A 16779-nucleotide genomic window follows, 5' to 3' on the forward strand; every position below is an offset into this window, starting at 1 on the left:
TAAGGTACGGATGATGTTTTTCTTTGCAAAAGGATACCTCTTTGAAGTCTACTCTTACTGCACAGAGTAGACTTATTGCATAAGGTAGATAAATGTCCAGTGCCTTCCACATTGTAGTGGGAGTAAGGATCATAGGAACCCAAGAAGCCTATTTGGCTTATATTTCTTGATCATGAAGGGCCTATATTTTAGCTTGTTTTTGTTGTTGTTTTGTTTTGTTTCCAAATAAAGACTTAAAGTAAGTCACCCAGATACATTGGCAAAATTGCAAGATTCAGAATTGCAATTCATCATATAACTTGGTAAACGTGTGTCCCACTGCTGGGCCACACTACCTTTTATGCAGAAAATATTATTTTTTTTTACAACCCCTGGAATGGTTTGGTAAAGGGCACAATTATAGTTTAGGACATTGCCATCTTCAGTAGGACATTTAAAACAGAATTAGGTCTAAAAATCATGACTGACATGTTGTCGTCACACTGTGATTGGTACAGTACCTTCTGTTTTATTAACAGTTCTAATGGGAAATAATTTTGCCATGAAAATTCTCATCTGTTAAATAGCCCTTAAATGACTATTTTTTTTTTGTTTTGCATTTGCAAAGATAAATAAAGTCACTGTGTTTGGGTGTCTTTGTTAAAACATTTAAAATATTCAGCATAGACTTTAAAAATGTGCTCTCATTTTTCTTATCTTGCTCAGTTGCCCCTTCCTCTTTGCCTAACTTTTCTCATAGACCACATGTCCCAGGATCTGAAAGTTCTGTCATTCTTTTTTTTTTGACCCTTGAAAAGAACTACATGAATGAAAAGAATTATAGATAGGGACGTCTGGGTGGCTCAGTGGTTGAGCATCTGCCTTTGACTCAGGGCATGACCCCAGGGTCCTGGGATCAAGTCTTAAAACGGGCTCTCCGCAGTGAGCCTGCTTCTCCCTCTGCCTGTGTCTCTGCCTCTCTCGGTGTGTCTTTCATGAATAAATAAATAATATCTTAAAAAAATAAAAATAAACAAAGAACTGCGGATAGAAAAAGTATGCAGTGTATGCATCGCAACCTGAATGTAGATGTTGATTGTGTGAGGTCATTGTCAGGGTCTTGTCAAGAGGAAATTGGAGATCAGCTAGAAAAGAAAGCAAAGGGGCAAGAAAAGAGAAAAAAAAATGTACTGGGGTAAAATATAAAAAGTAGAATGGAAAATAAACAAAATCATACCCAGGTGTTTGTAACAACATCATCAGATCCTAGTAACTAATAAAATGGTTGCCTCTTGTGCTGGTGAAGTTCTGAAAATGCAGCCATCCATAGAGTCAATTGTACCTGTTGGCAGTCCCCTCAGAAGGCTTCAAAACCCCAGCCCATTGTCTCTTTAGGAGATCCAATACAGCCAAATTTTAATCCAGCTCTGAAATGAATTCTTCTTTGATTAAACACCAGATGAGGCATTGGTTTGTTGAAGGGGACATGCATGCCGTGTGAAAAGTTGTGACTTTAAAAAGGAGACTCACACTAAGGTAAGTGAGCTGCCCCTGCTCTGAGGGGTATCTGAGAGCCCAAAACCCAGGAGTGAAGAGCAGATTCTCATCTCCTATTTCATATTCACTCCTCAGCGTAAGCGCAGCACCTGGGATGCCTGCACAATTGCTATCAGTGTTCACATTGGGTTTTGTTTCTTTTGTTTTCCTTACTGTCCCATGTTCCAGTCGAATGGGTATAACATGAATAAGATTACATGTGACTCCTCAGAACTGGAACTTTGAGCTTCCTGCAGAAGGAATCATCCCAGCCTCCCAGAGTGCCCTCATATCCCGTAGGGTCACTCAATGGGAGCTAGAAATCCTCCAATGTCATCAAGACCTATAGAATAGCAAATAGGAACCTCACAATCCTATATTGTATCTTGTGTGGGCTAAGCTGTTGATGGGTGAATAACTTCCATCTTACTAGTAATAGGGTTTATGGTGCCAACCATAACCATTGTTTCTTACTCATACTTGGCACACAGTAAGCCCTGTAGTTAGCAAACACTCATTAATCATATACTTTGCAGCTGGCAAACAGACATTTGCTTAGTGAATACTTTATTATTCTATTATCATTTTAAATATTCATATATATTCATATATAGAAACTTGATTAGACATTGTTTATAGCTGACATTTCTGCAACCACGTATGGCTGGCTGAAATGTAATAAGAGTCTCTAATGGATCTCTCTGCTTACAGTGGTCCATTCCCATACTCCACCTGGAGTGGCCTTCCTAACCACTCCTTTAAAACCTAACTCCAGCGTCACTACCTTTGCAAATTCTTTGCAACCTGCTTTCTGACCTTAAGCAGAGAAAAAAGGCTCCTATACCAAGCAGGTGGATAGCACATTTTATGTCATTTATAATTATAACATAATATATGTCTACATATCTTATTAGGTTAAATTTCAAATATATAAACTTATAATAATGCATATAATTATAATGCTGTTTTATATTATAATGCTTCTTTAACAAACTTATTTAGCTTTGTATTTCTGGGCCTGACAAAGATTCTGGAATTCATATATGGAAGTCAGTGGGCATTCACATATATGATGTTAAAAGAATGAATCAGTCAATTATATTTTTGGTGACATTCTTAGATGGGAAGACATCTTCATGCTACAATTGAAAGAAAAAAAAAACTAACAAAACCTCTAGTGTCAGATAATTTGTATTTATTTTAGCACTCAGTTTTTAAATTGCACTTCTGACAGGCTGGCCCACTAGCTATGCTTCATGAAAGATCATGAGACACAGGGAAGAAGTTTATTCATCTCAGCTTTGGGATATTTTGCTTTTCTGCAAAGCAGAGGGATCTGAGGACTCCTTTGCGGGCTGGCTATGTCCTGTGCAATCCCAGTTGTGTCTAGAGACTCTAGCAGGGATAAAGTCTGTAGGACTTTGCAAGAAGTCAGCTTGAATCAGAAGCACGTGGGAAAGAAAGGAATATGGAAGTAAGAAGAAAGCTTTCACTGGCCAAGACAACAGCTCTCCCCATCTCTGTCTTTCTGTGGGGCCAGAGTCTTGTTTCTGCTTCTCTCTCTGTTTCTCCCTCCTTCCTCCCATTTCTTTCTAGAGGTCTCTTCTCTCTACTTCTTTACCTCTCTATAGACTGCTTTTCTTGACTACTCATCAAACTCTATCTACCTTGAAAATCTATCCAGTCTTTCAAGTCCAGTTATCAGAGCTTGCCACTCCCATCTCTTTCCCAATTCCAAAAGTCTCTCTAGGAGTGATTATAATTTGACCAGAGATTTATGTGTCTGACCCTGGTTCCTGGACTGGGGATTGGTTGAAGTGGGACCACAAGAGGAGAGGTTTTCTAAGAAACCCTGCAAAGGCAGTGATTGGCATCTCTGTGATGAGCACAGAGAGATGTTGGCTGAGTATTACACACGCCTTTAGCATTAACAGCCTTTCCATCTCTTAAAGCCTTGAGTAAAGGACACCCTCACATGTGTAAGATGGGCCCAGACCAAATTAAGTCATTGGAATTAGGAGTCTTGTTGTATCTCCCTATTTCCTTTGTAGGGTGACATACTCTTGAGACCTATGGGGTGAGGAGATTTGGGGAAAAAAGTAATTTCTAATTTCTTATGACTTTTTGTTTCTCAAAATGTCTGTTCAATCACCTATTTAAGAAACTTAGGGGAAAACTGTTCTAAAGAAGATATCATGAGCATTTGAGGTTATCTCCAAGCAAGCCTCTTCTGTCTTAAAAGTGTCCATCCTGGAATTACATGCAAAAATACCAGTAATAATGTGTGTACCTCTCCCCACATAGGGGAGGAAAAATCTTTTCCCCTCTCAGGTGTGCTGGCTGGGGTTCTGTAAATTATGCTGACAAAAGACAGATTGACAAGAGAAAAGCATACACATTTATTTAATGTAAGTTTCATGTGTTATAGGAGACTTCACATGGAAATGAAGACCCAAAGAAGTGGTTGAGTCTGAACATTTTTATATTAGGTTTGATGAAGAGTCAGAAGTCATGGGGAGATGTGATATGAGCTAAATGGTAAACTGGGGAGATCTTAGCAAGTCCTCTCAGTGTCCCTCCATTTTGGGAGATAAGAGTGTTCCTTCCTCCATGTACAGAGAGGGCACCAATCCCATGAGATCCTATGAACTGCCTCAGAGTAGATGGTGAGTAGGAGGTCAGAGAGTTGTTCTTGCACCTGCTACCACCCAGATACTTTCAGCTTAAAATACTCAGTTTACCGAGGTACTATGTTTTGGAGTAGGGAGTCCTGAACCCCTTCACTATCCACTGCAATCTTCCACTCCAGGGCCTGAGGATACCTTGTAATATCTGAAAGGTTTTCCCTACTGCCTCCTTAGCCCTCATAGATCATAACCTGAATCTTATTTCTGGCCCTACCTACTTGTCCACTTTGTGTTCTGGTTATTATTGAGCAGACATCATCCTGAGAGGCTCTTTGCTGGCAGAGGACATGTCTGCCTTTTTTTCTGTGTGTGTGTGTGTGTGTGTGTGTGTGTGTGTGTGTGTGTGACTCAGCCGTGTAAGTTAGATAGCATGTGTTCAATTAGTATTTGAAGGAAACAAAAGCAGGAGGATCTACCATGTAATAACTTCTAACAACCCAAGAATCATATCTGAGGCATCTATCCCAATTACATCCCCATCTCAATGCATGCTTTATTTTATACACAGAAGTTACTAAAATCTGTCATTATCTTGTTTATTGTCTGTCTTACCCACTAGAACATAAGCTCCCTGAGGGCTAGGGTTTTGTCTAACTTGTTTACCTAACATAGTATTGAAAATAAGTAATCATTGTAGAAATAAACAAACACCAACCAAATGAGAACAAGCAAAGACTGTTTATTCAGAGCGTGCTACAGCAAGGGAGTTAGCCATTGTCGCTTGTGTTTTGTCAGAGACTCAACATCAGGCAATAGGGTGAGAAACTTTAGAGTTGAAAAAAAAAAAAAAAAGAGAAGCCTTCAGATATGCCCTAATTGGAGGCTTTTGTCCTGGGAAGGCTGCAGGTAGACCAAGTAGAAGTAGGACCTTCTATGTGACTATCGGCCTTTCTCTTGTTGGTCCTAAGTTATGAAATGGGTACAAAAATTAGGAAAGCTGTCTATTACTATCCAAGTCATGGCTGTTTCTAAGCCAGTTGTTATAGGGCTTTTTGCTTGGCTTCCTGTGCTGATCACCAGAGATGGAAATCAGAAGTGGTCTAATTTCCGCCATGTATGATTTGTGGATAGCAGGCTGGTTTCCTGGGCTGGTTGCTGCAAATCATAGGTCCGAGTTCTATTTGAATAGGTGGGTTTCCATTTGTATAGACAGTCTCTCATTGTTGATGGGAGGAAAGGAAGAAAGGAAGGACTGTTATCCAAATTCCATTTTCATTATTCAGGTTCCATTTTCAGTACCGCATTGTCAAGGAATAACCCATCCTAGAGCAGATATGGTGGCTCTTTTCAGGAGTGTCCATCCTTGAATCATGTCCCATAGTCCAAAGCTGGAGTACAGTAAAGAAGAAAGGGACTCTTTTACTGTCAGCCCGCCAAACAAGAGCCAAAGGCTTTTGAGGAGGCACTTAAAGAATTTTCAGTTTGCAATTGTGCAGAAGCTGTTGTTCAGGTAATTTAACATTGATTTTAGTTTAAAAGGCAATTAAGACAAAATAGGCAGCCACTAGCCACTTAGGTTAAATAAGCTTAGATTTAAATTGCTCCCCATTACCACCTTTGTTTTCTATGTTTGAGCTCTTTTATGCTAATTTAGCATGCAATGGTGTGGTGGCCCAATTGGGGGAGGTGGATGGGAGAGGAACTGAGCCAGAGCCAGGAGGATGATTATTGAAAGAAGAAATAGTTGGCTCAAAATTATTCCCAGGGTGAGATAGGTTCTCTTTTATCCTGTTACTGGGTATATGGATTCATGGAACATTCCAGAATTCCGGTTCTTTATATCTAAAATCCTAAAAATGGTACCCACATTTTGACTCAGTATTTTTACTTCCAAATATTTATCTTGAAATAATGAACAAAGATAAGCTCCTAACATTATGGATAAGGATGTTCATTTCAGTGTTATTTAAAATAGAGTGAAAATAAACTGTTTCCCTTGAGTGGCATACCAAAATTGATGTCTTTAAAATTTTTTTATGGCAGAAAATCTTCATGATATATTGCAAAGTGCAAAAATATTATAAGGCAATTTATATGGTAAAATGTCTATTATGTACTCAGGATTTTTAAGGCATGTATGCAGGGAAAAATGTCTGAAGTGAGGGGCGCTTGGGTGGTTCAGTCGGTTGAACATCCAACTCTTGGTTTCCACCCAGCTCAGCTCATGATCTCAGGGTCCTGGGATCAAGCTCCATGACTGGGCTCTGTGCTCAACAGGAGTCTGCTTGAGATTCTCTCCCTCTCCTTCTGTCCCTCCCTGGTTCCTGTGCTAACTCGCTGTCTCTAAAATAAATAAATATTTTTAAAAAATCTTTGAAGTGGACAGATTTGCAGTGCATTACACGTGTCTAGTGTCTATCTGGGTGATAAATAAGTGACTTTTCCCCTATTCTTTCCCAATTTTCTCAGATTTCCTTAATAAATAACTATGAGGTGAGGGAAGCTCCTGCTGCTGATATGTGGGGGCAAGCCCACTGGGATCAGGACTCCTGAAATAATAAATATATCTGGAGACTTTGGCCCAAGGCCATTTTTGTTAGTTATAAGCAATGTCTCTGGAACCAGAGGGAGCCTATAGGACTTCTTAAAATGGAAGGTGTTTATGCTTGAGATGAAACTGAATTCTATCTAGGCAAGAGAATTACTTAACATGTACAGAGCAGAGAACAACACAGTGACTCCTGGTGGCAAACTGAACAAAACCAGAGTAATCTGGGGAAAAGTGACTCACGCTCAGGGAAACAGTGGCATGGTTTATGCCAAATTCCAAAGCAGCCTTCCTGCTAAAGCCATTGGCCGTAACATCTGTGTGATGCTGTACCTTTCAAGGACTTAAAGAAGTCCTTCACTGAAAAGAAAATACGTAACGATATAGATCTGTAAAAAAAGAAAAAAAAGGAAAGAAAGAAAAGAAACACATATTGTTTTTATAACTATAAAAAGGATTGAAAACAATAATTGTTTTTTTATCACACTGCTTTAAAAAATCCTCTCAGTTGGGCAGCCCGGTTGGCTCAGCGGTTTAGCGCCACCTTCAGCCCAGGGTGTGATCCTGGAGACCTGGGATCAAGTCCCACGTCAGGCTCCCTGCATGGAGCCTGCTTCTCTCTCTCTCTCTCTGTCTCTCATGAATAAATAAAATCTTAAAAAAAAATCCTCTCAGTAAATGTGCTTCATACATGCCACCCCAAGGATAAGGTTATATGTACATGCTAAATGATGAGGAGGTGGAGTGCATGTTCTGTTGCAGTAATTCTGTTTCTTGCTCAAAGAAAGTCTGCTAAGCTTCATTAAAGAAAGTCATTCACCTGGTCCTAGTGTAAAGTTGTAAGGTGAACCATTCTGTAGAGCACACTTCTAAAATATGCCCAGGTGATTCATGCGTTTGTCTATTAGGAGATGTGGCCATTTACCAGCAACCAATGTTGAGTTAATGGGATCCATTTAGGAATATAACCACAACAAGCGCATCATAAATCGTATGCTCTCCCATCTGAATATGCTTCATTAAGCTCACCTTTCCTGATGCAACTGGATTATTAGATGTCAGGATGAAGAAAATCATTAGGTCCTGCTGCTTTCATCCTACAAAGCACCAATGTGGTTGCTATGTAATTTTATTTTATTTTATTTTATTTTATTTTTTCAGATAGAACCTGCTTTGTGCTTTTCTACAGGAAAATGTTTTCAAACTGGTAAAGAAGCAATATTACTGTATTGTGAAGTATATCTCAGTAGGTCATTACCATAACTTCCAGCAGAAGGGATAATCTATGTTGCATTTTACTTTAAGGATAAAATTGATTTTTATAAAAATCTTTAGTGCATTGAAGCTTAGATTTTTTTTTCCTATAAAGAAGCAATTAGATACTGGAGTTTTCCAGAAATGTTAGGTGCATGTAAGCTAAACCTTGATGTGTTTTTGAAGGTCTTATCATTCAACAGTTGATGAGAAAAGGCTGTTTCTGAGTGAGGAAAACACTATTGGCACAATTTCACTTGTCACAACTCACATGGCCGGGGTGTCCACCACCTTACATTTATGTCTATTTGGAAAATTGACAAATACCTGAAATAACAAAGAATAAAATAATAAGCACCCTTATTTCTACCACCAAAACTCACCAAATTTGATTGTTTTCTTCCAGGTATGTATGTCTGTATATATATAGAGACATTTGAAATATTCTTTTTAAAAAAGTTTAACTTGTGAGCTGTGTATAAACAGGCAGAGGCTGATTCTGGCCAGCCTCTACTCTGGGTCATTTTCTATATATCCACAAGTATTTATATAACTATAGAAAATCTATTATATTATTCCTTTTTTGCATTTTCTTTCATAAATAGTACCATAGTGTATGAATCATTTAAAACTTGCCTTTTTTATCTCAGCAAAATTTTGACTAATATGTTTATATAGTTCTATGTAGTATGTGTAGATATTTTCATCTCCATACATATTTGTGCCTATATAGCTATAGATTATTCATAGTCTAGTCATTTTTCTCTGCTATATAGTATTCCATAATAGGATATATTGCATTTTTTATGCCACTAGGTATTTGTCTTTTTTTCCCCTATGACAAGCACTGGTGCAGGTATATCCATGAATATAGCTTATACATATGCTTTCTTAGGGCAGACTTAGAAGTAGAACTGCTTGGTTATAGGATGTGCACATTTTCCATTTTAATAGCTACTAGGAAGTTGGTTTCTGTAGTCACGATATCAATTTATATTCCCACAGGGAGACTTTCTGTCCTTAGTTTGGAGATTTCATTCATTGCTGTTTTCCTTGGAGTAGAAGCAAGGAACCCACTTTAGCTGTGCATCAGCTTGTTGCCACAGATGCTAGTATGGACCTTTATTTCCCTTTGGGTTAGTACAGACATTGTTTTAAGTCTTTGCTGGGGCACTTACACATGAGAATAGCAATTTATATCAATAACCAGGTTTGGCAACATCTGCCAAGGTTGTCATACTCCGTGATTAAATGACCATATGTGCCAGGGAACACGGGGACAATGGGGTTGTAATTAGGGTTTGCTATCTTTCCACCCGCCACCCCCACTATCCTTAACTTCCCATAACCTTGCTTTTGTGAACTGATTTGTGAATCAAATGACTCCCCTGAGGATGCCAGTTTCGGCTGTGATAATACTACTTTATTTCTTGTATCTCTGTAATTACACAGGGTTCTGGTTAAGCAAAAGTCTAGAAACCTTTTGCCACTTTACCCAATGCCATTGAGAACCTTGACCTGAGATGATATGTGCATATATTAGACCTTAACTTAAATAATCAGAGAGTACAGTGTAGTCTGTACTGCACCGTCACTGTAAAAGGAAGTTCTGTCTAATACTATCTTAGCATCCTTTAAATGCCACTCCCCGTGCAAAAGGCAGGCAGAGACAACACACACCAACATTTCTGAACTCCATAAGGAAACAAGTTAAACCCTATATCAATGTAATATTTAAAATAGTCCTAATGCATAGAAGAAAAAAAAACACCCCTTCTCATTTTGTTACTGGTGTGACAGAGATGGATGATGGTTATGTAAGGGACTTGGCATGTTCCAAAAAAAACCTGGAAATATTGCCTCAAGATATGGTCTATAATAAATGTGCAAATAAATATTTGAAAGATTTATTAGCATTTTAAAACTTGCTTACCGATATATAAAATCCTAATCACTTGTGCACAAGGCCTTTAACTAAAATAAAGTATCCAAGAAGATGACACAGGAATCCAATGAATATTTCAGAGTTAATCGAATACAGTCTATATATACATAAAATTTAGTTCCCTCCTATTCAACTAATAAGTGCTTGAAGAAGCAAGGCCATCCTAGTGTATGTAGCTTGCAATTCTGACTGTAAAGAAAAGGAAAAGAAAAACACCCTAATTTTTCTACATCCAAAAGACTGACTTTGGTCTCTAACCAAAGCAACATTTAGACTAGGAATAACCCGAGCCTGGTGTAACTCATTCCATTTAATTAAAAAAAAAAAAAAAAAAAAGGCACAGATCTATGTGGATTTTTTGGGGGGAAATTCACCGGGATGCCATTGTTATCCAAGGTAAATACATTCTCCCAGGTGGGTGATCTCTAAAGTTCAGCAGGACATGGTAGGTATTTCCTCCCCAAAGCAGGGTCATATTTTAGAGCATTTTCATTTAGCAGATGGTATGGAAGATGATTTGAGATCCCAAAGTTTCAACTGGTAGAAAAAGTACAAACGTTTCTCGGAGGAAGACACTGAGGAAAGCCTCTTGGCAGTGGTGGTGGTTGGGGGGTGGGGGTGGGGTGGGGTGGGAAGGGGGTGGTGGGGGTTTCGATCCTTTACTAGTATTTATACGTGGAGTAGCATATTGGAAGTCATAAATACTGTCCCGTGGACATCTTGAATAATGCAGGAGTAGTGCAAGTAATTGGAAGTGCTTATATCCTGCCTTTAGACATTCCACTGCTCGTGAGTTAAAATTGGTTGTCAAGTGTGGACTCGGAGGACCGTGCAAGGTGCCCTATTGTGTCATGTGGTACATATTTAATGCTTGAAAGAACAAGGGAAGGGACACGTGCAGGAGAGGAGAGGGAGGGCGAGCGAGCGCGCTCGCCTGCTCGGTGCTTTTTTGCAAGTGCTCCGGGGAAGCGGGGAGGCGGGACCTACGCAGGCAGCCTCAGCATCCACCGCCTTCCCCTCCCCGGGCTGCAAGACTTTGCAAACACATTGGGCGTCCAATTTGGCGGGGAGGCCGAGAAGCTGGGCTGGTGCTGGGGAGGGGGTGCGCGGCAGCATCCCCCTGCACCTGGAGGGGGGGGGTCCCTTTGTGTGCGTTGAATGCCCCCTTGCTCGGGCTGCTCGCTCGCTCTCCCCGCGCCTTGTGCACCTGCTGGCGGCGGTGGCAGGCTGCCAGGCGGCCGGGGCGAGCGCGGGCACCGCGCGCACGACAGATGACTGGAGTCATTTACATTGCTAGCACGTGGCTGCCGTTTGCTGTTGCCTCGGACTTCTCCCGTGTTCTCCCGGGGAGGAAACAGGCGGCACTTTGCAGCCGACGATGAAATCTTGGCAGCTAATTGCAGTCGTGGGAGATGCCCTGCAGGTAAGGCGAGGGAAGAGGGCTCTGAGCGCGGCCGGGGAAGGAGAGGCGGAGAGGGAGGCAGCTCCTGCAGGGCTCCCCGAAGCCCACTGACTCGCGGGAGGGGGTGGCAGAGCGACGGGGGCGGGCGACAGGGGGGAGGAGTGTGCAAATTGACATTTTTGGCTGCCTGTGGCAGAGGAGCCGCCGTCAGCCGCTGTCCAACGTTCACGCAGGGAGGGTGGCGGCGTGTGCGCCTCCGGGGCTGCTGCTGAGGATAGGGACTCGGCGCTGGGGAGCCGGGGAAGGCGGCGCGGCGATGGGAGGCTGCGGATGCGCTTGCAGCACCTGAGTGAGACACGGTACGTGGGGCCAGCCCGGGGGAGCCCCGAGGCTGGGTCAGGGCGCACCCCGGGGGCGCACCACGTTTAGAGAGGGCGAGGGGCATTTGCGGCTCCGGGGGAGTCCGGGGATGCACCGATTTTCCCTGATGGGCTGGAAGTTAGTGGGGGAACTTCATTGCCCATTGCTCATTGGCTCCGTTTAACTTTATTTCCAGCGATGAATAAGCGTTTCTAAGAAACCCCGTAAAAGTCCCAAATAGGCTCTGCAAGAGCTGCGCGGTTCTTTAAAATGGGAGGTCCATGAAATGACTGGCCAGATGGGCCGCGCCTTTGGGAAGTTGGCACGCTCACGGTCCGGTGGGGTGCATGCGTGTGCGTGTGCGTGTGCGGGGAGATGTGTTGCATGTCTGTGTAGACACGTCTACCGTGCCGGTGGCGCCGGTGCGCCCTCACCTTCCCTGCTTTTCCTGACTCCCAAGGAAGAGACATGGCATCGACTGTTATCAGAAACGCTTTGGACTTAAGAAATAGGCTCTGGATCATCTCATTAAATTAAACAAGAGTTGCCCTTCTTGAGAGATCAAGTGGGAGAAATGTGCTCTGACTTCCAAAGTGGTGGAATTAACTGCCAGGCATTTAAAAAAAAAAATATATATATATATGCAAAGTGTTGTATACGACATTTATCTATCGGCCTAGAAGGATCACCTAGAAGACTCCATCCTCAGCCTATCCCTGGAGCCATTATTTTCAGATTACAATGAAATTGGGGGTTTCCTTACTTATGTTGGCAAAAGAGCTGTGCCTCCCCCTCCCTCAAGAGCCACCCGCCGCCCCCCCCCCCCGGAGGAATTCTGAATCCTAAAGTTTTGTTGGCCAAATGGGTCTCAGAAATGGTTCATTAAATTACTTGCAGACACAGTCACTTTTTGAAAGAATCTTTAGGTATCTCATCAGTTACTCTCTGTCCATATGGTTTTAGTTTTGGTCACTCAGAAATGAATGCAGTGTAGGAGGGAGGCAGTCCAAAATGATTGTGTAATCCTCTTCGGGGAGCTGGGTAGTAAATTGGTTTAAGGCTATACAATCTTGCTCAACTGCGATTCCCTGGTTTTTTTGTTTTTGTTTTTTTGTTTTTTTGTTTTTTTTTTTTTGGTCAAAAACGTATCTTCAGAGATCCAGAGGCCACGAGTCTAAAAATGTGTTTGGGAGATGGACTAACTTGCCTTTGTGCTTTGCTGTGATTAAGTTTTAAGAGGGTTGTTCTTCAACTAAGTAAACTACAGGCAGTCAGCGACAGCTGTTTACCGCGGGCGTTCATAGGGAATGCGGGCGGCATTCATGATTTTCATACAGAAAGCAGGATTTGTCAACTCTTACCTGCCCACTCACACGCTCCACACATGCCAGTCCTTCCTCTATATTAGAATACTCACGGATTATGAAGAGGAAATTGCTTCTCTGAAGAGTATGAAGAAGTATTATCTATGGGGGAATATTTCTTTTTTCTCTTATTTACCTTCTTCCTCCTTTCTCCTTCACTCTCTCCTCTGCTCCCTCTCTCTTTTCTTTCTTTTTCCGCCTCTTCTACCCCCTTTCTCTCTCCATCCACCTGTATTTCTTTCCATCTGTCTTTTTTTTGTACCTCGAGCACAGAAAGCTTTCCTAATATCTTCTACTACTGCATTTTTATTATAACAAATGATTTGCACCCTGAAGGATAATTGGAACTTTGATTTTCTTTTTCTTTTTTTCTTTTTCCTTTTTTTAAATTCCCTGTTCATATTCAAGAACCAATTAATATCAGATAATCTGCTGTACTCTAATAAATAAAAGTGATTATTCAAACTTTTCTTGTCATTTCATTTGAACCAAGCAAATCAACTTTGGGGAATGCCTTTACTACATGAAAAGAACTAAATCTTTTCTCTGTTATCACCAAATGATGGATTTTTACAACATTGCACGTTGCCTTTATAACTTTACTGGGCTGAACATATTTTTATGTTCTTTTCTTGAAACCTTGCCCCTCAAACTTCTATTTTCTCTATTACCAATCTTAATTTTAGAATGTGGATTCATTTTAATCTGTATTTACTTGGACTTGAGAGAAACAACTGTCAGACTTGACTTCTGGGCCAACTTATTTAAGTATCATAGACATTTTTTTTTCCAATTTTTTTCTCTCTCCCTGAGTATGATACAAAAGTTAAAGTAGATTTCATCTAAAGGGCTTTTTGCAGCAATTGCCTTCTTCCAAACTATAGTTGTAAGATCTTGAGAATAAAGGGTCATATTTTGAGAATATTGTATGAGAATCAGAGTATATACCCTTTATCCTTTTCTGTTTGATTACAAAGAACCTGGTTGTATGGGTCAATCTTGAGCTAAGTGACTATTAGAGTATTCAGTGAAAGATCATTTTGGTCTTGTTTTCTGATAAATTTATAGTTTTTCTATTAGGCTTTGAGCAGAATTTGTAGTACCAGAGAAATGGAACGTGGTCCAAAAGAAGAAGGATTTTTTTAGTGAAATAATAATAAAATTTTACTATTATTGATTTAACTCCTATTTACTTTTAGTTGTAGCTAATTTTTTTTAATGCATATGTGTTACTCTCAGAATATCACAGAGTAGATTGGGACAAGTTCTTTGAAAGTAATTCTAATGGAATTAAAACAAAAGTCCTTGAATAAGACTTGAATCCTCATCTCATATTGATTTTCCAACAAACATAAAAATAAATAGGGAGAGAGAAAAGCATGGACCTTTAAAGTTTTTTGCACTTTCAACTTTATTTTATCATATATCTGAAAACTCCAGAATATGATGATACATTAGGTCATTATACATACTTATGGGTGGACATCTTTGCACTTCTGTTTGCTTTCCTTCATTTTCATGCAGAGTTGAATGCTTGCATGTATTATGAGCAGTAGTAACAAGAGCAAATAAGGTCATGAAGAATTTTTTAATTACATATTTCAATTTATTTGAATTAAATCACATATACCAAAATAGCAGTCATGTCTATCTGGTATTCCTGCTGCCCCCTCCCTCTGCTTGTAGGGTACTAAAAAAAGTAATTCTTTAAAAGTCAGCTTGTAACACACAGTGTTCAGCTTGGAAACCTTCATATTTAATTATCCAATGGCTGTGGTGTCTTCAGGAGTGCTTTTTATTAATAGATACAAAGTTTATGTAAAAAGTTGTACAATGTGTGTGTGTGTGTGTGTGTATGCACTTGCCTGCACTCACCCAAAAGCCTGAAACAGCTTGTGTCAGCTATAGCAACTCGTTTTTGATTCAGCAAAACTAGGTTATGAATTCAAGCAATTAAAAATGACAAAAAGCCCAATTTCACTGCCTAGATTAATACACTTCCAATTTTTCCTGCTCCATAAAAATTTCAAAGTGTTCTTTCTGGTTAGGTGTTTGCATAACCTATAAGGTATTGGAAGGCCCCCATTTCACATTTACTTATGATGTCTGAATACTTTGATGTAGCAAATGTAAATAGGATCAATTGGACGCTCTTCACACAATTTTGTATTTGCAAGTTCTTGTGAAATTATTTCAGTTGGGTTTAAAGGAAAGGCAAGAAGATCAGTTGTTAGTTCCCTTAACATTAATCGTTGGTGAGTAATCTTTCAGCTACTTCCAATGTCATGAAGGCCAGGAAAGACTTTTTGAGAAATGATATAATTACAGCAGAAATAGTGTATCCATGTTCCAAGGGTGGCAGTGATTTCTTTTTTTAATTATGCAATGGTGGGCATATTTATCGCTTTTTCTTTACTTCTACAGAAGTCAAGTCTGAATTCTGCATTCATGTTTATCTAATTAGCCAAAGCTCAGTTCTTTAAAATGCCCCCCCCCCTTTTTTTTTAACTTACAGAGTAATTAGTCACAGTGAGCCACAGGGAATTTATGCCAGTTTTTGGTTAGTTGGTCAGATTTTTCTCAACTGGCTTGATAAACTTTGATCACACAGAGAACGTATACTCACAGACATAGACAATCAAGAAGCCCCAGGACATTTTACCTGAAACTGTCATCCTGGCACAGAAAACCAACAACAGCCAAGTGTGTCAGGGTGGTCTGTATACCTGATCTTTGCTTTGGAAAGAGGACTACTTAAGGACTATCTATTAGGAAGGCCTCTGCAGCCTTTCCTTTTCTCTTTGTAATAATTCTGCATCTGCAATTGCTACCTGGGAGATTTCTTTGCTCTTTAATTGAAATCTCTACTTGTAAGGAAATCAGTTGCTTGTTTGCTAATGAGGTGAAAGTACCAGTTGTATCTATTATAGTTATTTGAATGTTTGAGTAGAGGCCTTCCATTTTTATTATCATGACGAGGATGATGAGGATGATGATGTGGTGATGCATCAGCAGTTATAGGAATAGCCATACAGTGCTGATCTCTACCTGGGCACTCACTGCCTCTGTGTGTTGCGTTTTGGACTGGGAACTTCAACAGATTTTTCCCTGGTTCTTAACTCTGCAAGATAGGTATTGCTATGCCTAATTTAGAGATGGAGAAGAAAGCTTCAAGACTTTTTATAATTAGAATAAGAATAAGAGATTAGACTCTATTTCGGTATACCAAGATACTATTGAAATTTATTATTCTGAATTTAGAAAGACAAAATGGGCACTCAACAGATTCCCTAGGCAAGTGATTCTTAACCGGGAGCAATTTCCTCACTCCCCCCCTCACAACAGGGACATTTGGTAACATACTGGAGAGGTTTTGGGTTGTTGAATTTGGACAGGAGTTGCTACTGGCGTCTACTGGGTAGAGACCAGGGATCCCGCTAAATATCCTAGGATGCAGAGGACAAAACAACGAAGAATTTTCCAGCCCAAATAAATGAGATGCTAACCATGGACAAAACAAATTTTCCAGCCCATAATGCCAGCAGTGCCTAGATTGAGAAACTTTGTCCTAGGTGATATCAGTGGTGCTGTGACTAATATATACATGGTCTGATTTTTCAAGAGCCTGGATAAGGTACATGAATTTCAGTTATTAAACTTTTGAAATCTCCAATTGGATACTGTGAATAGGATCATAATGCAAAATCAGAAAGTCCATATTTTCTTACAATTTGACTTTAAAATTTTACAGCTGCCTACTTTGA

At 40.2% G+C, this 16779-nt stretch overlaps 1 protein-coding gene and 1 pseudogene across 18 annotated transcripts in view; both read left to right on the forward strand.

Moving 5' to 3' along the window:
- Positions 1 to 16779, forward strand: part of RBFOX1 (RNA binding fox-1 homolog 1) — a 2033710-nt gene that overhangs the window by 976638 nt on the left and 1040293 nt on the right. Inside the window, exon 1 of one of the 18 annotated variants that reach the window (XM_072835705.1) lies at positions 10926 to 11312. The exons of 16 other annotated variants lie outside the window; for them this stretch is intronic. In XM_072835705.1, the coding sequence (XP_072691806.1) occupies positions 11268 to 11312 (45 nt within the window). In that variant the 5' untranslated portion in view covers positions 10926 to 11267. Of the gene's footprint in view, positions 1 to 10925; positions 11313 to 16779 lie in introns of those variants that run through there. One more of the 18 variants, XM_072835704.1, reaches the window with a different exon arrangement.
- LOC140637720 (large ribosomal subunit protein eL33-like) lies at positions 5513 to 7060 on the forward strand (annotated as a pseudogene).

Source organism: Canis lupus, chromosome 8, assembly GCF_048164855.1.
Source record: "Canis lupus baileyi chromosome 8, mCanLup2.hap1, whole genome shotgun sequence".
In the NCBI taxonomy this organism is placed as follows: Eukaryota; Metazoa; Chordata; class Mammalia; order Carnivora; family Canidae; genus Canis; species Canis lupus.